The sequence below is a fragment of the Lepidochelys olivacea genome, assembly GCF_965140295.1.
Source record: "Lepidochelys olivacea isolate rLepOli2 genome assembly, chromosome: 9".
Taxonomy (NCBI): domain Eukaryota; kingdom Metazoa; phylum Chordata; order Testudines; family Cheloniidae; genus Lepidochelys; species Lepidochelys olivacea.
In genome coordinates this window covers 73,521,067-73,546,262 of record NC_140419.1, presented here as the reverse complement: position 1 = coordinate 73,546,262, position 25,196 = coordinate 73,521,067, and the positions used below count along the sequence as shown (strand labels likewise).

The following is a 25,196-nucleotide window of genomic DNA, read 5'->3' as shown; positions in this document are numbered from 1 at the left end:
TTGTCAAATACATAGCCAAGAGGGAGTTTTCTGGAATTTTTCACATTTTACACATTTCTCTCCTAACTCAGGAATCTAAATACAGAATATAATATTCTATGTATGTGTATTTCTGACACCTGGAGGACTTTATGTCCTTAGAACAAAGAATGGACTACATTCAATGCAATATGTAGTTGGGTTTTTTCATTTGTGATAGATATAGTGTTCTTCATTTTTAAACCAATCCAAGTGTAATTCAATACAAATTACTTAAAATGTTCGTTGTTTTACTTAACTGTTTCAGAAGACCATCTACAAGAGAGCGTAATCCAATGGAAATGGTCTTTCCAGAATGTGAGAGGGGATTGCAATATTTCTTGCTCTGCTTTTTAGTGAAATGAAAAGTATGTCATATGGTCTGAGGCCTGCTATTGCCATGAAGCTGACTTGTGATATGTCTTTCAGTTCATTTAGACGCACGCCAAATGTTCTGAAATGCTGCTGTCCCTAACTGCAAAGTGTTGCAAACCATATGAGAGAGTATGGTACTAACGTGGAGAATAGGCTGAGAGCCGCAAAGGATACTAGTCTGTATGTATTTTCACAGGAGCACCTTCCACTTCAGCATTCTAATCCTCAGTGGCTGAACCAATCAATATTTTCTCTTTGGCTCTGACTCCCTCCATCACTACTTACTTTGGAAAGTATACCTTTCCACCAACAATCATTCTGCCCTCTGGCTAATTGAGTTTGAGTGTGCCCCATTTTCCAGTTACATAAATCTCCTTCCTGGACCATACATATTGGAGGAAAAAATTAAAAACATGTTAAATGGGAAGAAAATGATACAATTATACATTGAAACATTCATCTAAGAACCCGTTAAAATCAATGGCATTGGTTCCCATTGAGTTACATGGAAACCTCCTGGCTGAAGTACCACTTTTAGCGTCTAGAATCAGGGTGGGGTAGAAATAATGCTCTTCTCTACCTCAAGTTGCAGTATAGGATAAAAGAGTTACTGCTTCTTTGAAGCACAAAATATTCCAGCACTCTTCCACCATCAAACATGGTGCCACATAGAATTACCTCGTCCCAATCTGCAGGATTTTACTGTTTGAGGGAAATCTGCAGATGTATACATTCCATACAAAAATGTAGTAAGAGAACTTTATAGTTGAAAAGTTAGCATTTTTTACTTCTGGGTATTCTAACATTAAGATTGCAACCTTGCCTTTGTCCCATATATATACATATAGTTATTTTTTGACCTGAGGAAAAAACAGATTCTGGAATTATGATTATTGGCCAGTGGCCAATCAGTGGCCTTATGTTTTTCTAGGTACAATTCTTTTTCTCCTATTGTCCTCCCAGCCAGTTGGCATTTATGTATGTACTTTGACTTTTCTCCTTCTGCTTCTGTCTCCATAATCTCATCTGTGTTCCTTTCTGCTTCCTCAGCTATAGGTGACTCCTCCTTTCTCTTTTCTTTCCAGCTCCCTTGTCCCTCTCTCACCTCCCTAGCACTTTCTCTTTCTAGCAGTGCTTCGTGGGTGGGCAGCAGGTGTGGCTACCTCATCACTAGGATTCAATAGCAGTGGGTGGAGTCATTTGCTGTTTTCAGGAAACCGTGCTGGATGCCATGATGTGGTCTGTTTCCTCATCATTCTCTTTCCCTCTTCCCTCTGGTTAAAAATAGCACTTTTGGGGGCATATATGATTGCTTCCTAACCAATCACCTTTCCAGTAACAATCAAAGCGTTTACTAAATAAATACAGTCATTTCTGAAATCTCACTCTTGAACTTTTTGGTCAGAGATATTAGCTAAGCTGTGTGGGGCATGCATTTTGTTTTCAGCCAGATACTGTTTACATTTGACATGAGGCTAATTTTAGTAACCGTTATTTCTGATAAATAAGTGGCTAGGAGTTGATACTGCATAAGATCGCCAAAATGAGGTGCATGCAGGTGCGCACACGTAGACACAGAGACACACAAGGAATGACACACAAAAAAAAACAAAACAAGAAAATAGCTTCCAGAAGGTCTCTCTTACAGGCATGTATATAAAATAAGCTCTTACCATATTTGGCAGAAGCACAAAGCTGAAAAATGTATCCCCATCTAGATACACAGAAGTACTACTGAAAGCAACAGAACAGTATATATGTCATGTATTTTGTTCTTAAAGAGAGAGCAGAGATGCACCTCATTTGGAGTTTGTAAAAAGCACAGTGTGGCGTGATCTGTAAGAATGACCTGTGTTGCTTTGGTCACATTCAGTGTAATAGTCAATATTATACAGATCCATTGTAACTATGGAATGCACATTATATTTCAGTTAATGTTGTTGTAAATGAATGTTGCTAAATATTATCAAATAAAAAGTCCATATTATCATATGGAATATTTAATAGTAAAATTAAACGTGCAAATACTTTTGAAAACAAGATTTCAGATGATTTTTTAATTGTTTTATATTGCAGAAGTTTGTGTTGATTTAGAAAAATGTCAGTGATATGATTCTCCTACATCTTGTCAAACTGTGGTAGTGGTGTGAAGAAATGGTTGTAATGGCAATATGGTTGGCAGTATATAGCCCCTTAATTATGTTTTGCTGTTGAAAATACTGTAGGCTGAAGGTAGAAGAAACCATATGAGAGAACTTGAGTTACTACAGTATGTCTAGAGAAGAGTAGCACTGCAAGTTTTTCAGTGTAGTTTCATCAGCAGTGTACCTAGCACCTTTTGAAAGTCTTTGCACAGAAAACTACTCTTCAGTTATTGAACATACAAAGGATTTAGCCTGTATTTCTTCTGTGCTTTCCATTTAAAAGTTGTAGAAGAATAGTCACTATCTTTTTCTTCTTCTATTTGAGTTCCAAATTAAATGAAATCGTAGTGGAGGGCTTCTGTCATGAGTCTTTTGCAACTCAAATAATTCGGATATCACAAATGAAAAAAAATGTCTTCTTTCATATAGCTTTCTCTGCAGTAGAGACTTAGGCTATGTCTACACATGTATATGTTGAGCGCAGGGAGTTAAACCAGCCCTCAGAGACAGCAGCAGGAAAAGTGCTGCTGTGTGTTCACACTGTGCTCCTTGTGACTGTGGAGCATGTCCACATTAGTAGTTCTTGCAAGCAACGCCACGGAGAGCAAAGCATTGTGGTAGCTATCCCAGTGTGCAAGTGGCCGCAGCATGCTTTGGGAAGGGTTTGCAATGTCTAATGGGGTAGGCACAGCATCAGATGATGCACGTTTCCCAATCCCATTGTTCCAGGGCATCCTACTAGATTGCCAGCCGCTTTTCAGATGCGGGAGGGGGGGTGGAGTGTGACAGGGAGTGTGTTGTATGTATATGGGGGGAGAGACAGTGTGTACTGGGGGGCAGAGAGTGTACCAGCATGCTGTCTTGTAAGTTCAAACAGCGGCAGAGGGAGGGGGAAACCTTGAAATCAGTCTCCACCCCCCCGCCTCTCTCTCTCTCTCTCACACACACACACACCTGCCTCTGCAGCAGACGCATTCCACAGTAATGGTTTGCTTTGTGTTCCGGAGCAGAGAAGCATGCTGGCTGTCAGAAACGGAGCTTTGAAGGAGATATCCGCATGCCTGTAGCCAAGTTCAAAACAATGACGAGAGTGGCTACTTGACTTCAAGGGATTATGGGACATTTCCAGAGTCCAATCACAGCGCAATAATGCAATACGTCATCACACTGACGACCCAGCCCTTCAGCACGAGAGCAGAAAGCTCTATGCTTCTCACGGAGGTGAATTATTAGGGGCGTTCCAGCCGCGGAGTTCAGGCGCTCTAAGTGCCTTGCTAGTGCGGACATCTCAGGAGTTAGGGTGCCTGGGGCTGATTTAATGCTCTCGAACTTGCAAGTGTAGACAAGGCCTTAGAATGTAAGCTCTTTGGGGAAAGGATCATATTTTCCTTTGTTCAGTGCTGAACACAATAATGACAGTCAGTCAATGATTATACTAATGGAGGATGAGCAGACAACAACAAAGTTATAATACAGCGTACAGGAGGACAACAAATTCTGGTCAGCAATACTGGGGGAAAAACCTGTAATACCTGAAAATGCCCCCATCTCAGTGTGAGGCGTTGTGGGTTGGACTGGCAGGGATGAGACAATGCCTGGGAGACGAGGCAAGAGTGGACACTTGGTGAGGCAAAAACTGGGCCCTTCCTCCTCCTTGGGCCCTCTGCTTCCCATGGGCCTGGTTTGGGAGCCTGGGGGGCGCTGATTGGCTCTCGTGTTCTCTTCCACTCTGCCCCACCTCTCAGTTTATTTAAAGCTTTCCCAGGCTTTTAAAGGGCCTGTTGGCCCTTCAGCCGGCCCACATTCTCTCCCGTTAGTTGTAGTATAAGAGCTGTGTTTCTCAGGTTGCTGCAGCTCTGAACAATTGCTTGTTTTGAGATTAGGAACTAATTTTTCCTATTCAGCCAAATTGGCCACAGTCTGGTGGTTTTTCTTCATCTTCCTCACAGCATCATGGAGGCATAGCTGGGCTGAAAGGAATAGGACTTAAATATTGGGAAAGATAAGATTGTTGAGTTCATTGCAACTTGTGCCGTGTCCGGTGTGGATGATGGCTGAAAGAGCAGCATCCAGCAATAAGTAAGACCCAGGATTTCCCTGGTGGACCTTCTGCCTGTAGGAGAATAGGACACTTGAAGTCTTCAAGGGCTGAGGTCCCTCCTTGGTCCCTTCTACATTCCCATGTGGGGAAGGCTAATGGATTCCGAAGTGAGCTGAGCCCTAGGGGTTTGAGGAGGATCTACCTCAAGTTATTGCTAATATGATGGGAACCTTGTAACCACACTGGAACTAGTTGAATGCCTGTTAGGTGATAGTAGGGGGTGGGAGGTAAGGCATATAATGCTCTGTCCAATATTAAATTAATAATGTTGTGGCCTCTAATCCATCTCTGTGTCTATTCTTCATTTGCCTGTGTGTCCTGATCAAACCTTCTTGTTCACTCACCTGTGGTGGATGGGAAGTTTCACTTGGGCCCAGTTTCCAATAACCTTATGCTAACGAGTACCTAATCTCTACAAGTAGTCCCGTTGATTTACTGTTTATGGATTAAGTCACTACTCAAAGTGAGTAACACTAATGAGTATGGGTGCTTAACCCATCAACTGCTGTAGTATTTAAACTTTTCATTTGAACAACAAAGTTGCTCTTAGCCTTTGTAGTAACAACGGTAATCTTCACTGCGACATTGTCTTCCTGAGTCTTCAGAGAGGTAGAGCCAATTCCTCCGTTCTGCTCATAGTTTTTCTAAGTAGCAGAGTGAAATTAATGTTTGCTCAGTTTCATCACTGCTATACAGAGCAAACAGGGTGATGAAATGGAGGCTGGGGAAGGAGTGGACATAAAGACTTCTTTCCCTAGGAAACTTTGGGGAAGAGAGAATGCTAATGGGAGCTTTAAGGTTGTAGTCTCAAAAGCATTCAGCGTTAGCCAAACTCTGTTCCCATTGAAGTCAATGTCAGTGCTCAGCACTTTTGAAAATCTAACCATTAATACCCATGCAGAGATGGACCTTGGTTTTAAGGCTTTATTTGAGATCTCTCACATGGGCTTCATGGAACTCAGTATTTACCTCACAAGAAGCACACGTGCAGTATTTTAAGCTGTGGCTTGAGAGACCTGATTGTTAGACAATGGAGCTATTCCATCTATTGCAAAAAACTATCTTCACAGTATTTCCAGTCCTATTAGAAGCAGGAAATAGCTTGAAATTTTACACAAACGTTTCAATATTCTCACAAGATTTCCAGCCTAATTAATTTTGCATACTGAAGAGGTTTGCGTCAACACCAGATAAACTTTTACACTTTTTGGTGCTTTACTGAAAAGACCTCCAAAACTTTAGAGGTTTGTCCATCACTGTAGCTTACAGACAAGTGATTTAAAATCACAGACATGGATTTAATAGCAAAGGAATAAACGTGGAGGAAGGATTCACAACAGTTAAATCTAATCTTACATGCAAGAACATGCATTTCTCTTTACTATATCATATTATAATGGGGTTCTAGACTGTAAAGGAAAAATAAATTCAGAGTGGCTAGTCTTGTGGAATTTATTAATCACATAATTTGAAATTTTCGTTAATCAAAATTATTCTAAGAAGGACAAGTGAATCCTGACATCAAAAGCACAAACCAGTGACATACAGTTCCCATGAGAAAATTTTCTGATAGCAGAGTATATTGCTATAAAGCTGTTTTTAAGATTAACCTGACAAAGTCACAGACTGCACTTTGGGAATGTTTTCCCAGTTCAGAATCCAATACTCTTGTCTGGGCCCCAGTGCTTACATCAAGGGACTTCCACCCTATTCATTTCTCTCCGTCTAGGATAATGAGTCATTACTACTGATGCATCTTGTCACTGGATGTCAAGAGGGCTGTGGCAGTGATGCGCTTCCCTATTCGGAGGCTGAGAATGTCATCTTTGTGCTCTGCCTTGACCTCTATTTATGCTCGGAGCCCAGGAGTTAGCATTTTTTCCTTATTATTGTAATTTATTTTTGTATATTGCTACCAAGAAGATGAGACTAAATTACCAAGCTTTAATTTTTTTAAAAAAGTAGTCCCAGGTCAAAGTATTTGTGAGCTGGGCCTTATTGCAGCTTTGTGAAGACCACCAGCTGCATGCATTAGTGTAACTTGTTTCTTCTTTGCTGAAATCTGAATCCCAATGGTGGATTTACATCATGTTGTTTCAAACTTTTTACATGAAATTAGTATTGGTATTTTTGTGTTTTATATTAAAGCTTTTAACAGATTATTTTTGCAATAAATATGTATATAATAGTTTATAAAAGAACTATATAAAATGAGCGTGAGCTTTTCAACAAAACATAATTTAATTGGCTGGCCAGTCTCTCTCTCTTCAGCTTACCTCTTCTGTAACTTGTAGAACAGTCTGTCAGTCAATCATATATTATAGAATAAGGTAAAAGTCACTATAGTGCATCATGCTAAAAGTATTAAGCAGTACAATCTTGACAAATCATTCTCATGGCATAGATTGTAGAAAGAGCAGAAAATGTCACCAAATTAATCAATTCTCGTGAGAGAGGCTATAAGAGGGACAAAGGAAAAATACAATATAATCCTCTTACCCTTCTTTGTAATTCTTTGTAATTCTGATTTCTTAGTTTTCCTCTGATACTATAACCTGCACTTTTGATTGTAATAAGATATGGTCAACCTTTAGGATGTGAAACTATCTGTAAAAGATGTAGTTGGGTATTCGTCTGTAGAGTTTTAGCATCATTTTTCATTTTAACATTAATCAAGGCCTTAAAAGTTTTATACATCACTACACATAATAAGCAGATAGTTGACAGTACATCTTGGATCAATGTTTTGATATAATTATTGTTAAAATTGAGTCCTTTTGTTTTTGGCCAATGCATCAGACAGACCCGCTACCTTTAGTTCTTCCTGCAGGGGAGGGTCTGAAATATCTCACTTGCAGCACCTTTTGCATTGCATGGTACATCTACAAGAGAACTGAAAACAACATCAGATGCAGTAATGTTGGGTAACTGATTAAATTTGCAGAGATCTTTAGGTGTATTTATAATTTTCAGCAAGTAGGTTGTTTTTCACATTCTTAAAATTGTCGCACTTGTATTTTTAAAATTTCATTACATATACATACCTTTTTTTCCCTTCTGAGGTAAAACTTACTTTCGTCTGTTATGTTACAGAAATTGTATAAATGAAATAATAAAAACAAATGAAAATAAAGTATTTCCAAATTTGGAATTATTTTTCCCTATTTCTCAAAAAACAAAATACATGCATTTTCACATTTAGACACAAGGGAACAAGTCCTGGTTAATTTATGGAATGTGGCATAACTGAATTCTAAATAAAGTGATAACACATTATCAGTGGGGCTAGTAGAACTACTTATTATTAAGGTTGCCTGACATTTTCCATTATAAGAACCTGCTTTCAGTTACTTATAACTGGGCCAAATTTTAACTGTTTTTGCTAATGTTTCAGCACAAACGGTTAAAATTTAGCCCAGTTATGCTATCTGGGAGAACAACACAGACAGAGGGAAAGTTTTTTCCCCAATTTTTAAAGGTTCTAGCCTTTCCATTGGCTCTTTTGGTCAGATGCATATTCCCTTCCTTTTATCTATGGACTTTTTAACCCTTTACAGGTAAAGCAAGTAGAGAACAGCTGCTAACAGGGATTTTATAGCTAACTGGCTAGTTGCGTGTCCATAAAAGGGAGCTCCCCCCCAATTCATTTACCACAATCCCCATGAAAATTTGTCCAAATTGTAAGTGTTAGAATAAATTGCAGTTCAGACATTCTTAGTACAGACTTTTTGATTTTAGCAGACAGATTCCACAGAGGTTCTGTCTACACTGAGCATGCTTCAGCCTCGGTTTGAGCAGGATTTCACCTGCAATTACAGCTCTGGATTGCTGCAGGCTGTGCCAGATCTAGGAAGCAGAACAGATAGCCCAGAGCCTGTCTGTCAATGATGGGGAAAGCTTACTCATTTGAGTGCAGAGGGCGGAAGAGCCAGACCTGCAAGAATGGGATGGACAAGCAGATTGGGACAAGAGCCTGAGGTTGGGAGCCCAAACTGGGACTAGAGGCTGGCAGGGGAAGCTGGGAGTTTGGGTGGGGAGGAAATGGGACGGGCTGAGGACGGAGACTGGAACGGGGAGCCAGGTGGAGACAGCATCTGAAGCCAGGGTAGAGTGGGATTGGCTGGGCAAAGAGACATGTCCTGGTTGGGGGAAAAAGACAGGGCAGGGGGTGCCAATAGTTCAAGGGGAGACTGAGATCAAATGACTGAGGGAGGGGGCACTGGGTGAGCAATATGACTGGAACTGAGAACCAGTGGGGCTGGTGGAGAATGGAAATAAAGGAGGAGTTGAGACAGATCTGACGAAGACACAGGGTATGAGGGCAAAACTGGAATTGACTGGGCAAAGAGACTGGGACAAGGAGCAGGGGTGTGGGGGTGGAGACACATACACACATGGAGACACACGCACAGATTGAGATTGGAGAGGAGCATGCGGAGGGAGCTTGGGACTGGGAGCCAGTGGGAGTGGGGAACATGGGTTAGGGTAATGCACTGGAAACCAGGATGGAGGAGAGAGAGAGATTGGATGAGGAGCCAAGCTGGGAGAAACTGGGACTTGCTGGGAAAGGAGACTGGGAAAGGAGCTAGTGGATGGGGGGAAGTCTGGGGGACTGGGAGTCTGGAGGGGCTACACTAGGACTTGATGCGCAAGGAGATGGGACTGGGATGAGAAGGCTGAGGAATGGAGACTGGGACTGAAAGGTGGAGGATAATAGGACTGGGATGAGGAACCAGCGGTAGGAAAGAGATAGGACTGGGATAGTGACATGTTGGAGGGTAGAGGGCAGAAAGGGTCATGCTTTGGGGAGAATAGGCAGAAGAATCTGTGCCCACTAAAGCACACTCCCCTCCAGAGCCTTCAATGGAAGCCATGATTTCTGAGCCTCACTATTCCTTGGCTGGCAGGAAATATCTGCGAAACCCACTGGCAAAGTGTGTGTCTCATCCTCCTGTAATGCTGGTCCTCATAGAGGATGGCAACTACTGTTATCAGCTCAAGTGACAGAGGTTTGTGTGATGAATCTAAAGGGTATTCTGATGCTCCATGTCATTGTCAATATGCCACACGATGGAATTTTTTCCAGTAAACCCATAGAAAAAAAATTTTTTAAACCCATAGAAAATTACACACACAAGAACTATGTTAATAGAACATTATTAAGGTTGTGAAGTCAAGCACTCAAAAGTTCAGAAATATCAGAATTTTGCGTAAACATTTTCACTTTTTCCTCTATAATAGTCAGTGAGTCAGTTTGGCGGCTGTTTGAGAGGATTTTTCTCCCAGCAAGACAAGAGAGAAACTTTTTTTTTTAAGTGTGGGTCTTGTGTCAAGTGGAACAACAGAAATGTATTTTAATTCATTTTTGTTATTGAGCAAATTTCCATTTTATATTCATCTATGTTCTACTTGCACCATCCTCAAGTACTGACTCATTCTATCCCATCTTACAGAAGGAATGATTTGGATGACAAGCATTGCATAGGGAGGATTGTTTGGTCCAGGCACTTTATTAGTATACTAGCTTTTATGTTAATACTAATGTAAATATTACTTATCTATCTTTTATGGAGGCTTTCAGAAGACAGCATTGACCAGTGACTACATTCAGTGGTTCCCAAACTTGTTCTGCCGGTTGTGCAGGGAAGGCTCCTGGCGGGCCAGGCTGGTTTGTTTACCTGCCATGTCTACATGTTTAGCCGATCACGGCTCCCACTGGCCGCAGTTCGCTGCTCCAGACCAATGGGAGCTGCTAGAAGCGGCGGCCAGTACGTCCCTCAGCCCGCGCCACTTCCAGCAGCTCCCATTGGCCTGGAGCAGCGAACCTCACCCGCTGGGAGCCACGATCGGCCGAACCTGAGGATGCGGCAGGTAAACAAACCAGCCCAGCCCACCAGGGGCTTTCCCTGCACAAGCGGCGGAACAAGTTTGGGAACCACTGGACTACATCATAAGTCTGGGAGGGAAGAAACATGGTTTCAGTTGCCAGCTCTGCTGCTGACTTGTTTTGTGACCTTGGCATGTCTTAACCACATTTGTGAAGGACTTTGAGTTCTACAAGTGAAATCTTTATTTTATGACATGTTTTATGTGTCCTAGGGTCTCAGTGTACTTTACAGACACTGAGCTGAGCTTCCCTGTATCCCTGTGAAAAAAAAATATACGTGTGGACCACACACATGAACCCATTCCACCACTGTTCAGAGTCAGCTTCATAAGTCTTCTGTACGTGTCTGTAGCTTTCTGGCAGAGGCATAACATGGAGCAGCCAACTTCTGCCAAGAACTGCTGCTGCTGCATGCAGGTTTTCTGATGTTTATATGCAAATTTCTGTCCAGAATTTGGCACCAGTATTTCAATTTTGTATTGAAAATGTTATTTTATTTTATAATATATTCGATTTAGTATTTGAAAATAATGAGAAACTTTATTACAAAGAGATTAGTAATGAAGAGACAATACACTAGTGAATTAAATCTGTAGATTTACTCAAAAAGATTTGGGACCAAATTCTATTCTCGTTTGCATGGGTGTAAATGTGGAATAATTCCACTGACATTTATAAAAGGAAAACAATTAATGGGGCTAATTCTGCTCTCCTGTTACTAGCATAAATCAAGAGAAACTTCCTTGGGTTTGCTGGTATAACATGAGTGGAATTAGGTCCTTTTATCTGTAGCTGATTCCATCTTTATTTTTCTCCTTTCCTAAAATCTGGAGTTTGACATATATTCTAATTCACTAGATTCCTTTACTATTTTTCACTTATGTAAAATCAGGCAAGCATGTTTTGTTTCTGCCATTTGCTCTCTAACTCATCTGTTTTCTCCCCCCAGTTAATACTGTTAGCTGTCACTTTGCTTTCTCTTGTTGTTACTTCTTAGTGATACATTCTGAGAGACACCAAATCATCCCAGATTCTCTTTAATTGATTCCTGTTGCTATTGACTTGCAAGTCCACAATGAACTGAGTTAATGGTTGTGTTTTCCTACTGCTTTATCCTAAAGTTAGGATTCTGTCCTTAGGTACTGATTGTCGTAGTAAATGAAGGTTGTGGCTGAGATTGTGCAAAATGTATTGTTTGCATAGCAAGAAGCCCCCCACCGCCATGACCAATTGTTCCCTAACTTCCACCTTTACACTCTCACAAGTTATTTTGCTGTGGTAGATTATTTTTTTCTGTGGCCTGTCTGAAATGGTAGCCAGGATATTTTTGTATCACCCTTGAGAATAGAAGTGCCTAGGAGAAGCATGTACTCTATTGCTTAAAATTTTATTTATATTAGTTCCTAGTTTATTCAATTAACAGAGATAGGCAAAAGCTGCAATACAGGGACTTGGATTTGGACTCTAATGTTCTAATGTTCTTATTTAGGGTTTTGTTTAAGCCTCGTGCTAAGTAGTAGCAGCTTTTTTATCACCTGTGATCATTAAGTAGGGGTTCTATGTTTTAACAACATGGAGGCCTCCACTTTATATTATTGAATGTGAAAATGAATTAGTAAATGTTTGTAGAGCACTTTGAAAATGTAAAGCACTGTGTAAGCATTGTTTTATTACTTATGGAAAAAACTGAGCAAAGCCCATCACCCACAATCTTCAAAAGCATACTTTATAAGATGTTTCAGAACTGTTTTTACTGTTTGCAATATGGTATCTCATGTTAACATTTCATACCACCAGATGTTTCATTATTCCTGTTTTAGCACATCATACTCGACCCATAGCAGCTTTGAACGCAAATAACAAACAAGCTGATACACAGTGCTTGAATGTTAGACTGAAATAATATGGCAGAGCAAAACTGCCTTTAATTTTTTTCTTTTAAACATTATTAATTGCAATGTGTTGACTGTTAATTTAATTAAATCTTTTGTTTTAATACAAGACCATACTGCAGTGCACTGACTCACCATTTCATTTAATTAATTGCAAACCTTAAGATTTTATTACTCATAGCTCCCCTTTAGTTAATTTCCTTGTTCACGGTTTTGACAGAAAAGCTTTCAGACTAATATGAAGAGATGGGCACAGTATAACTAATTAGGAAAGTGAAAAAATAGCTTTACTTAGAGCACAGGATTACTTAGATACATTCTATCACCTTGGAACTCTCTCTGTAGGAACTGACTTAGTCCTCTGTCCTGTTAACTGTCTGAATCTGGTTTTCAGCGACTGGATATGCGTTATATATGTGTGGGCAAATCTGCCTTCATCTGTAGTTGAGCTACTTCATCTATGTCAGTGGCATTGCAAGGGTGTAACTGAACTTTGGTTCAGTATGTCTTCTTTTGCGTTCTTTCCAGCTCTGCCACTGGCCTATTGGGTGACATTGGGCAAGTCATGTTGCCGCTCTGTGCTTCAGTTTCCCCATCTGCAAAATGCGGGGACAGTGATACTGACCTCCTTTGTAAAGCACTTTGAAATGTACAGGTGAAAAACACTATCTAAGAACTAGTTATTATTCTATTAAGGGTATTTCATAAAGTCTAAATTATGGTATTTAGTCACAGGCCTGGTACAAACCGTCCTGTAGTTCCCTGGTGTCCAAAGGGACGGTGTGTATGTTACATTATCCCTCAAAAAGCCCTGTGTAGGCCAGTCTCTCCATCCCAGTTTGGTTGATATATGCTCTCTGGCTACCCAGAGGGAGCAGCCTTTGCACTCCCTGGAGGAGGGAATGGAATAGTCTCAGACTTTTACGCAGGATGCACAAGCGGAAGGATATGCCTTGTACCATCCTCACACTCAGGCAAGGGCCATAGAAAATCTGACTTTAATATGATTGTATATGTAATCCATCCAGGGCCATGAAATAAACCATGCTATGTTGTATTTTAATTCAGACTAAGAAAACCATTTCAAAATCTCATTTCATTGCATGCTGACAGTAGGATATACAGTATAGATCATTGTGTATTTGAAGATTTAGTTCAAGAACGTATGAATGTACGATATAATAGAGGTTATGTACACTGTTGAAGGGAGACTATACAGTGTCCTGACACAAATAAATCATGAAATGGAAATGAATGATGATTTGCCATTTTGTCAGTGAGTCAACATAGGTGTATCCATATGAGCATACACCCTGACATTTCCAGTTATCCAATTGTAATCAAGATTCATGTTTTTAGAGCTGACTCAGAAAACAAAACCATTTTGGATGCTCTGCATCAGTGATATTGCAGATCACTTTCTAAGTTCCCAGGAGTGTCGGTACTTATTTTATTTTGTGGCAGCTGCTGTCTCTGAGACAGGGAAATTGCCAGACTATGGCTTTCTAGTGAGCCTTGTCTTCTGAGTTGTAAATCAGAGGGGCAGGTGCATAATCTGGGATGTTTTCCATATATGTATTTATTTTAAAGTGAGGCACTCAGATCTGGCTGTACTAAATAGGGTTCCTCTGCCTCTAATAATCTGCCTCAACAAATAGCAAGGAAAATGCCTCCTAAATTCACTCTGAATGGTGGGCAAGTCAGATGGAGAAGAACGTTTTGTGCCACAGCTAGCAAGAGTTGAATCAGCTGCAGCTATGAATTTTACGAATAGTTAGCTGGAACCAAATTAAATGGGAACGTCGGTTCATAGATCAGCTCTGCAATGTTCCTGGTTGAAGCCTGTGCAAATGGGTTATTTGTTGTACGCTGGGTTTTCCATCATTTCAATCTATGTCACTTGCTTGGAACCAGAAATTTGTGCTGTCTATGCCTTGTGTATTGCTCCCGATTTTTTAACTCAGGAAAGCTACAGAACTAAATACATTGTTTGTACAGCACTTAGCATAATGGTGCCCTGGTCCATGACTGAAGCTCCTAGGCACTACTGCAGTGCTGATAATAAATGATATAGAGTCGGGGATGACCAAATGGGAGCCTAAGGACCTCAGTGGTACTTTTTAACTTCAAAATGGCATGGGATGGGCTTGCTTCAACTCTTTAACTGTTAGCCAGGCTGCCCAAGCTTTTTAAGGCATAGTCTTTTTGCACTAGGGCTAATTGTTTTTTATCCTATACAGTTTGAACACTGAAACTCCCAGATGCCCAACCTTCTTGCTTAGAGTGACACTTGTGTGGCAGATGTCACAACATAGATTTCTGCCATATTGTTATTTTTGGCTTTTATCCTCATGGCATAAATGCCTAGTTAGGGAGCTGAAAAATGCCTGAAAGTAATGACACTGAATTTCTCCAGTGTCTGTTGGGGGTGGTTTTGGGATTGTACCAGTAATATTGATCTGAGGAGTTGTAGCAACAAAAGTGGAAGTATTATGACCCTCTGACTCACATTTGAGTGATTAACATTCAGCATTTGCAAAAGTAGAACCAAAAAAAGTGTGTTTAACTGTTTTGCATTTAAAGTGAGATTGCACGTGACAGCTGGAGTAGTGGTCTAATGTGTATCTGTTTCAGATGTAAGTGACAGGATTATGAAACAGATGCCAATCTAGTACAGGTGATGTTCAGTAGATTTTGGAATAGAGAAGTGAGTAAATGGAGAGAAGCAACTAACTATGGAGGAGAGTGGTTTATCAGTTTGCTTAGATAACTGGCTTCATTCTGAACCCATAACTTATGTAAATCAGGAGTAACTTCACTGAAGTCAGGTGAGCCATATCAGTGTAAAATTATTTGAAAAGAACATCAGGAACAAAGAATTCAGTTTAATTTTATTGGGTGTTTGCTTACTTAAGCCAAACTACAATAGTGAGAACTCTTGTGAAACCTATATAAGGAACTAGTCCGAAAAGCACAACCCCTGGTTAGGTATCAAGTTCATATACAACAACTTTTAAAATAAAGTCATCTTTACTTTTGGTTTATGGAGGTCTGACCATAAAAATAAAGTCTGTGATATATATTAGTGCAGTGAAGTCAGTGCCTAAAGTCTCAATAAAGCATAATTTCCAGAAACAACACATTTCATTCTTTTTTGGGTCATGTTTTCCCAGCTCATGATACAGCATTAGAACATAAAATAAAACACGAGGATGGTGATGCTGGATCAGACCAATGATCCATCTAGTCCAATCCTGTCTCCCAATAATGGCCTGTGCCAGAGGCTTCAAAGGAAATGAACAGAACAGGGCAATTATCAAGTGATCCATCCCCTATCGTTCACTCCCAGCATCTGACAGTCAGAGGCTTAGGGTCATCCAGAGCCTGGGATTGCATCCCTGACCATTTTAGCTAATAGCCATTGATGGACTTATCCTTCATGAACTTATCTAATTCTTTTTTAAAGCCAGTTATAATTTTGGCCTTTACAACATCTCCTGGCAATGGATTCGGTAGGTTGACTATGTGTTGTGTGAAAAAGTTCTTCCTTTTGTTTGTTTTAAACCTGCTGCCTATTAATTTCATTGAGTGACTCATGGTTCTTGCATAATGTGAAGGGGTAAATAATATTTCTTTATTCACTTTCTCCACACCTTTTGTGATCTTTATTGACCTCTGTCATATCCTCCCTTCCCACCTCCCCGCTGTCTCTCTTTTCTAAAATGAACAATATCAATCTTTTAAGTCTCTCCTCATATGGAAGCTGTTCCATACCCTAAACCATTTTTGTTGCCCTTCTCTGTACCTTTTCCAATTCTAATATATCTTTTTTGAGATGGGGTGACCAGAACTGCACGCAGTATTCAAGGTGTGGGTGTACCATGGATTTAAATACTAGCATTATGGTATTTACTGTCTTATTATTTATCCCTCTCTTAATGGTTCCAAACATTGTTAGCTTTTTTGACTATTGTTGCACATTGAGCAGATGTTTTCAGAAAACTATCCGCAATGACTCCAATGACTCTTTCTTGAGTGGTAACAGCTAATTTAGACTCCAATCATTTTGTATGGATAGTTGGGATTATGTTTTCCAATGTTTATCAACTGTGAATTTCATCTTCCATTTTCTTGCCCACTCATCCAATTTTATGAGGTCCCTTTGTAATTCTTCACAGTCTGCTTTGGACTTAACTATCTTGTGTAATTTCGTATCATCTGCAAACTTTGCCACCTCACTGTTCATCCCTTTTACCAGATCATTTATGAAGATATTGAACAGCGCTAGTCCCAGTACAGACCCTTGAGGGACATTGATATTCACCTCTCTCCATTCTGAAAACGGACCATTTATTCCTACCCTTTGTTTTCTGTCTTTTAACTAGTTATAGGTCCATGAGAGGACCTTCCTTCTTATCCCATGACTGCTTAGTTTGCTTAAGAGCCTTTTGCTGAGCGACCTTGTCAAAGGCTTTCTTAAGGTCCAAGTACACTTTATCCACTGGATCTCCCTTGTTCACGTGTTTGCTGATCCCTCAAAGAATTCTGGTAGATTGGTGAGGCATGATTTCCCCTCAGAAAAGCCATGTTGACTCTTTTCCAACAAAGGGTGTTCATTTATGTGTCTGATCATTCTGTTCTTTAGTATAGTTTCAACAAATTTGCCTGGTACTGAAGTTAGGCATACCAGCTATGATTGCCTCTGGAGCCTTTTTTAAAAATTTGGCTTCATGTTAGCTATCCAGAAGCTGATTTAAGTGATAGGTTACATACAACAATTAGTGGTTCTGCAATTTCATATTCGAGTTCCTTCAGAACTCTTGGGTGAATACCATCTGTTCCCTGGTGATCTACTGACACGTCAATTTGGAAGATCAGTCACCTAAAAGAATGACTTAGGTACGGGAATCTCCCTCACATCCTCTGCAGTGAAGACCAATGCAGAGAATTCATTTAGCTTCTCCACTGTGGGCTTGTCTTCCTTGAGTGCTCCTTTAGCACCTTGATCATGCATGGCCCCACAGATTGTATGGCGGGCTTCCTGCTTCTGATGTACTTCACATTTTTTGCTGTTCATAAGTCTTTTGCTAGTTGCTCTTCAAATTCTTTTTTGGCCTTTCTTTTACTTTTACTTTCTTATACTTTTACACTAGTCTTACCAGAATCATAGAATATCAGAGTTGGAAGGGACCTCAGGAGGTCATCTAGTCCAACCCCCTGCTCAAAGCAGGACCAATCCCCAATTTTTTTCCCCAGATCCCTAAATGGCCCCCTCAAGGATTGAACTCACAACCCTGAGTTTAGCAGGCCAATGCTCAAACCACTGAGCTATCCCTCCCCCCAGAGTTTATGCTCCTTTCTATTTTCCTCAGTAGGATTAGTCTTCCAGTTTTTAAAGGGTGCCTTTTTGCCTCTCACTTCCTCTTTTACACCATTGTTTAGCTACAACTAAACAACATTGGCATTTTTTTGGTCCTCTTACTTTTTTTTTTAAATTTGGGATATAGGTTTAATTTGAGCCTATGTTATGGTGTTTTAAAAAAGTTTCCTTATACCCTGCAGGCTTTTCACTCTTATGAAAGTATGAAAATAAAACCTCTTCGTAAAGTTTCTGATTTTCTAACTAACTACATCACTGCAACATCGTTACCCGCTCCCCCTTTTTGTGTTTAGAGTAATTCAGTGATTTTGTGGAACAACTGTAACAACTTGTGGATAATGTCTGATATAAAGCATCCCAGTCCACTGCCATTGAAATATAGTGGGACTGTGTAGAGTCACAACAAATGACACAGGACAAGTTATACAATATTCTTTTGAGAGGGAGCCAGAAAAGCCCATTTAGCCTAGGATTCTAAAAAACCTCTAAACAAACAACAAAACTATAAATTATATTTGTAGAGTTCTTTGTAGAGTTTTCTCTTTCTTTATATTCCTGCTAGGGAGATAAACTGCTTCAGATAAAAAATTTCCAGCTCAACTTTGCAGGCATTAGTATTTCGGGAAATTTTGACATGGTCTAAAGGAGCACCTGACATTCTGGTTGCTGAGCTAAGCCAAAATGCCAAAACTTCTGAGGTTCATTCTTCTCTGCAAACAGTACCAGTGATGATCACCAATGCCCAGGACCTACTCCTATCTCCCTCCCCTCATTTCCCTTTCTTTCAGATTATATGGCAGAGAAAGTAGCTTCTGAGTCATTTGAAAATCTCCCAAAGCCACCTGATTTATGCTAGGTTTCAGAGTAACAGCCGTGTTAGTCTGTATTCGCAAAAAGAAAAGGAGTACTTGTGGCACCTTAGAGACTAACCAATTTATTAGAGCATAAGCTTTCGTGAGCTACAGCTCACTTCATCAGATGCATATCGTGGAAACTGCAGCAGACTTTATATATACACAGAGAATATGAACCAATACCTCCTCCCACCCCACTGTCCTGCTGGTAATAGCTTATCTAAAGTGATCATCAGGTGGGATTTGTGCTGGAAATGGCCCACCTGATGATCACTTTAGATAAGCTATTACCAGCAGGACAGTGGGGTGGGAGGAGGTATTGGTTCATATTCTCTGTGTATATATAAAGTCTGCTGCAGTTTCCACGATATGCATCTGATGAAGTGAGCTGTAGCTCACGAAAGCTTATGCTCTAATAAATTGGTTAGTCTCTAAGGTGCCACAAGTACTCCTTTTCTGATTTATGCTGTATATTTTCATGGGTCTATTTAGCTGATAAGCACTGTAACATCTTTCCTGAGCTGATTGGAGGTCAAGTTTATAGTTACCTGAACTCTTAATGGCATTGTCTCATTTCCAGTGGGACAGCAAAAATTTTGTTTGGATCAGATACCCATATAGCTGACCGGAAAAATACCAAAATTGTGTTTTTCACGCCTTTTTTGGGGGCAGGGGCGGGGTGGTGATATTAATTGGCCACCTGCTTTTGAAATTAAGGACCTATATATATTCAGGAATTTCTTGCAGTTCTATTAGCAGATAGTGATCAAAGCAACAGGAAATAATTTTTAAAAATAAAATTAGATCCAGTCCACAAATGCTGTGGAATGAAATGCTATAGTGGAATATCCCAAGTGGCTCCATTTCAGGGTGATGTTCAAAATAACACTATAGTAATTGGCAAAGAGAAGTGAACTGTATTAATGTGTTTTATTCATATTGTAGAAAGGAATGCTCAATATTTATTTAGTTATTTATTTATTTACATTTGCTAGGTCTAACAGCAGCTGCCATGGCTGAGGCAATGAAGTTACAGAAGATGAAGCTTATGGCAATGAATAGCGTCCATGGAAGTGGAAGCCAAAATGGAACAGAATCAGAGAATGAAGAGCTCAATTCTAATGCAGGTAAATATTTTCTCCCGTATAATCCCCAAGAGGGCTCTGCCTCCTATGGTTTGGGCATGGAAAGCAAAAAGGAGAGGCTCTCTGGTATTGTCATGCTGTTGCTATTGTAGTTAGTCACACACCCCCAGAACCAATTAAGAATCACCTCACACACTTCTCCAATGTTGCTCATAACAGTAATTTACACTAATTTTTCAGAAATGTTGCTTAAGATTGTTACAGTTTATGCAAAAATCAAATTCTAAATGCCTCTCTAAATACTTTTTATAGTAACAAAAGGCTTCTCTGTTGACAAAAAATATTGAGTGTAGAGTTTTCCTGTAAATTATAGAAGGTTTCCAAAGCAATCCGATTTCTGGAATTCAGGATGAGTCACAATTCATCAGAGAGAGGGAAAGAGGGAGTGGTAAATTACTACCTTAAACTCTGCAGTTCTGCCTTCCAGCACACTGGCCTTCCCATTTACAGCACAGAGCTATGAATTAGAGACACAGGAGGTGTATGTTATATCATAGATAATTGAAGATATCCTTAAATGAAGATACTGAAATTCACTAGTGAGGTAGTTAACCCAATAGTGTTATTGAGCATGTCTGCCCTGTATAAATATTCACACAGCACTGAACTAAACTCCTAAAGTTCTGACTCAACAAGCACTGGGCTGAAGCTAAAACCTGAGACGGATTCTTTGAAGAAAGTATGCTCTTTGGTTATTCCAGAGCCCTTGTCAGGAATATAGAGGAAGCATTCAAAGGAAGTATTCCCAGGACACTGCAAGCATAAGAATAGATGAATTCATTTCAGACTCAGGGAAGTAGTGGAGATACTACAGGCCAGATTAGAATGTCTACAGTCAGAAGGCCATGTTTCTTCAGGCCTATTATTTTCAACAAGAGCTCTCCCCTTTCCATATATTATTTTTCCACTTTAAAATGTAATGCAGTTTTTATTTTCATCACTGATGTAAATGGTACTGTATATTATTCCCTCTGTCAGTACTCAGAACTCTTCTTGACATCAGTTGAAGTCTCACGTGTATCAAAAGAAGAATGCACTCTAACAGCATTTGTTGCTTGAATGGCATTTAGTGTATAGGTGTTGTACCATCAAAATGGTAATTTTTTAGACAAATAAAGAAGCAGCTGGGATGTCTTAGGCTCATTTTCTAAAGGAATAACTTTGAACTCATGACAAATTATTCACAAAGCAGAGTTTCTCCAACAGTGGCATTATCTTTTGCTAAGTGAATTGGGTCTGCTCATCTGTATTGAAGAAATTGGGCTTTTAACTCATGCATTTAACTCCCTCTATTCCTCCCAGAAAAATCCATTATGCAAAATATTTACTTCTTGTTCACATTTTTGAACCCATATCAATTAGGGCACGCTGAATAATCATTTAAATTTGTGTCCTTCATATACATTCTCCACAAATTTCAAACCCAGTTGCATTTGTGAGGTTTCATGAGTATATATTGCTAAGAGGTATGATTGAAAACATAACTGATAAATAAAAATATTTCATCTCAGCCCTAATGGCTAAGCAGAAATTTTCCCATAGAAAAACCCCATGGCTAGTTTTAAGAATTATTATAATTACAGTGGTCACCTTATAAAAATTGTCTAATTTTACCTTAAATTACACACTAGAAACTATGTTAAAAGAACATTATTCAGGTTGCAAAATCAAGAACTAAGAAGTTAGAAAATGCCAGAGTTAAGCCTCCCTGCCTCATTCAGTGCACAGAATTGACAGTCCTCACTGTAATTAGCAGCAGTTCTATATTTTGTTTTCTCTTTGTTTAATGTGTGGCCCCAGGCCTTCTTAACTGCACAATGTTCAAACCCTGCTCTGAAGACAGAATTATTCATTTCTTCATGAGCTTTTTTATGTGCTCATCACTATAGTGTCTGAGTGGTTCACAAAATATTAATGAAGTTATTAAGATAAGATATGAGTGGGTATTTTCCCCATTTTACAGACAAGGAAGTGAGGCACATAGAGATTAAGGCCCAAAGTATCCACTATTTTAGCTGAGCCCTGATTTTTTGAGTTGTTAGCATTATATAGGTCAGGGATCGGCAACCTTTGGCACGCAGACCATCAGGGAAATCCACTGACAGGCCGGGACAGTTTGTTTACCTGCAGCACCCGCATCCCTCGGCCTCACCGCTTCCCGCAGCCCCCATTGGCCTGGAACAGTGAACCGCAGCCAGTGGGAGCTGCGATCGGCCGAAGGTTGCCAATCCCTGACATAGCTCTTCATCTATTCCAAGCACATCTCTCATTGACTTCAGTTGCATCTGAGAGTGCTCAGCACTTCTGTAGATCAGACTGAAGGGACTAAGTGGGACATCCAAAAAAATGGGGACCACAATTAGTCACCACATGTGAAAAGTTTGGTTTAAGTGACTTGGCTAGCATCACACAGGAACTCTGTGGCAGAGGCATGGATAGAATTGAGTTCTTCAGGATGACATTCAACTACCTTAATTATGAGACCATCCTTTTTCTTCTTGCAGTCTCCTCCCTTATTCAATATACACTTTCAAACTGCTGCAACAAATGAGGCCGGGGTACTACGAATAACAGCCTTCTTCACTACACATCCTTGATTCATTGCCAGAGTAGGGTAGAAAAAGTAGTGTGTGATTATAGAATTAAACACTGTATCATATTGCATGCACCCAGGAGGGCTGAATTAAGATTGTACAGGCAACCTTAAATCTGACATTTCTTAACTTTTGAGTGCTTGACTTTGAGACCTTAATAATGTCTTTTTAATGTGGAGTTTTGTGTGTGTAATTTCCTAGTTTTGTTAAAAAAAAAAAAAAAAACTGATGAAACAAATTTTGTCACGTAGCATCATATTGATACCCACTTGATTCTTGAGGAGGGCTGGAACCTTGAGATCCATTGCACCGACATCTTCCTCTTGAGCTAACAGAGCAAATTGTAGCAGCAAAGATTGTTATCCTGTATGTGGACTAAAAACTATGGGAGATGGGACACTCTCTAAAGCTGTTGAAGGATTGGAAAATATGTTATATAGTGATAAACTCATGGAGCTCACTGTATTTAGATTAATAAAGAGAAGGTTAAGGCGTGATTTATTATAGCCTATAAGTACTTACATGGAGTAAGTAGACTGACAAAGGTATAATGGCTGTAAGTTGAAGCTAGACAAATTCAGACTCCAAATAAGCTAAAACATTTTAACTGTGTTGGTAATTAACAGTTGGAACAACTTAGCAAGGATTGTGGTGGATTCTCCGTGAATGGCAATTTTAAAAGCAAGATCTGATGTTTTTCTAAAAGATATGCTTTAGTTCAAATAGGAGTTAGTGGAGGAAAGTCCTATGGGCTGTGTTATAAAGGAGGTGAGACAAGATATCACAATAGTCCCTTCTGGCCTTATAACCTATGAAATTTGGAATTTCCATTTTGTCGGAAATTCTGACATTTAAAAAAAAATTCATTTCAAATTCAGAAAATCAAATGTTGACACTTCCTGCAAAATGGGAAAAAAATCTGTTTTGAAAAATTTCATTTGGAAAAAAATTGTAATTTAATTTCTGGAAAAAAAATAACTTTGAATTTTTTTCCTAGTGTAAGCCTGAAATAATTTTTCTAGGGTATTGAAAACAGCTGTTCTTTTAATTAGAATAGTGTGTGCTATCTTATTTTCTAGATCAAAGTGTTTGTGTCAGGAATATTGAGGAATTATTCTCAGGACATCTCAAGGAACATAGAATAAGATGAATCCATTTGTGTATTGAACTTTGTGGAGCTACAACACCACAAAGAGGAGACACTTTGGTCTAGCAAATACGATGCTTCAAACAGTCATAAGTAGCACCTGCCCTTAGTGATTCTGAATTGAAATTTTTCCTAAAGTTTTCTGAAACGAAACATTTCACATTTCAAACTTTTTTCTGCCAGAAATTTCATTAAAATCAATGCAATTTTGCAAAAAAAAAAAAAAAAATTTTGTTTTGTCAAAACATTTTTTTTTCTGTTTTGACAAAAAATTTCCAACTGGTTTTAGGTTTCAAAAATATTTGCTGGCAGAGGAACCATCAGGCTCTAGTATCTTGGGTTCCATTTCAGGCTGTGGAGGAAAGTGTTTCTTAGTGGGTACAGACTCTGCCCATTCCTCCCAAACTTGACCACTTCTACCGCATCCTCTTTAACCTGTCTCAGCCTCTGTCCTGTCTCTTCGCCACCTCTGGGTCCTTGTCCCACTCCTATACACCTTACCTTGCTAGTCCCAGTCTCCAGGCCTCAGGCTTCTGATCCCAGTCTCCTTTCCCAGGAAGTCCTAGCCTCCCTCCAATCTTCCACCCACTCCCAGTTTCATTCCCTACTCATTCTCATTCCTTGATCTGTCTCCCTCAGATGCCCTCCCCATCACGTTATCCATCCCCACAGGTCCCAAGTCCCAGTCTCTCTCCCCAGTTTTCTCATCCAGTGTCCATATCCTTTCCTCCCCTAGATCCTTGTCCCAGTTTCTTTGCCCCTCCAGTACCAGTTCCCCACCACCACCTGGCTCCTTATCAGATCTGTCTTCTCCCCTGCCCCACTGATTCTTCCTTGCCCTGCCAGTCCCACTCTGCCCCAGTTCCTCATCCTATCTTAATGTCCTCCCTACTCCCTGGCTCCCTGTTTCCATCCCTAGTTCCCGATTCCAGTTAGTTCAAGTGTCCATCCCATGCCAGCCTCCAGTCCTAGTCTCTGCCACCCCAAGCTCCCTTGTCCCAATCTACTCTCCTGGCTCTCCACCACAACATTGTTGTCTGGCTGTTTTTGAATTGGGCATCTTCCTCTTCCAAACTGCCTGGGTGCTATCAGGAGTGTCAGGCTTCCTGCCCTCAGTTCCAACAGTCAGCCACACTGTAGCTGGACGCAGCTATGGTAGGGAAAGTCTGGCTTCTCCCCTATAGCCCTGGCTGGAGCATGCTCAGTGACTCTGTAGGGATGGTACATATGCAGTTCTGTTACACATAAGAGCTATGAAAGGATGGAGCATACTAAGTTGTCCTGTGGGGATGATGCATGCACAATCTGGTCAGCACTAGGAGGTGTGAGAGGATTGAGCATGCTCAGTGAGGATGTAATCTTCAGAGATTTTAGCTGTTAAACTCCAGTAAGTCTCTATTGAGCATGTGCAAACTCTGATTTTTTCAAACGCTTATAACTTGGCGAATTTGTGGCAGATTTCATGGCAATGGCAAAAAGCGCACACCTTTTTTGCTCAAAATGGCTCAACTGTTTTGACTGAAATTTTCAAAAAAAAAAATCAACCTGAGGTAGCCACCTGGCATGTAAAATTTCAGCCTGAGCAGTTAGTTTGGCAAAGCTATAAGCAACTGAAAACAGGACCTTACAATGGAAAGTGTCAGGCAACCTTAATAATAG

At 40.0% G+C, this 25,196-nt stretch overlaps 1 protein-coding gene across 7 annotated transcripts in view; it reads left to right on the top strand.

Annotated features, from left to right (window-relative positions):
* Positions 1-25,196, top strand: part of DACH2 (dachshund family transcription factor 2) — a 455,869-nt gene that overhangs the window by 304,879 nt on the left and 125,794 nt on the right. For all 7 annotated transcript variants that reach the window (XM_084638530.1, XM_084638527.1, XM_084638529.1 and 4 more), the window contains one exon: positions 19,647-19,778. In XM_084638530.1, coding sequence (XP_084494656.1) covers positions 19,647-19,778 — 132 coding nt within the window. The remainder of the gene's footprint in view (positions 1-19,646; positions 19,779-25,196) is intronic.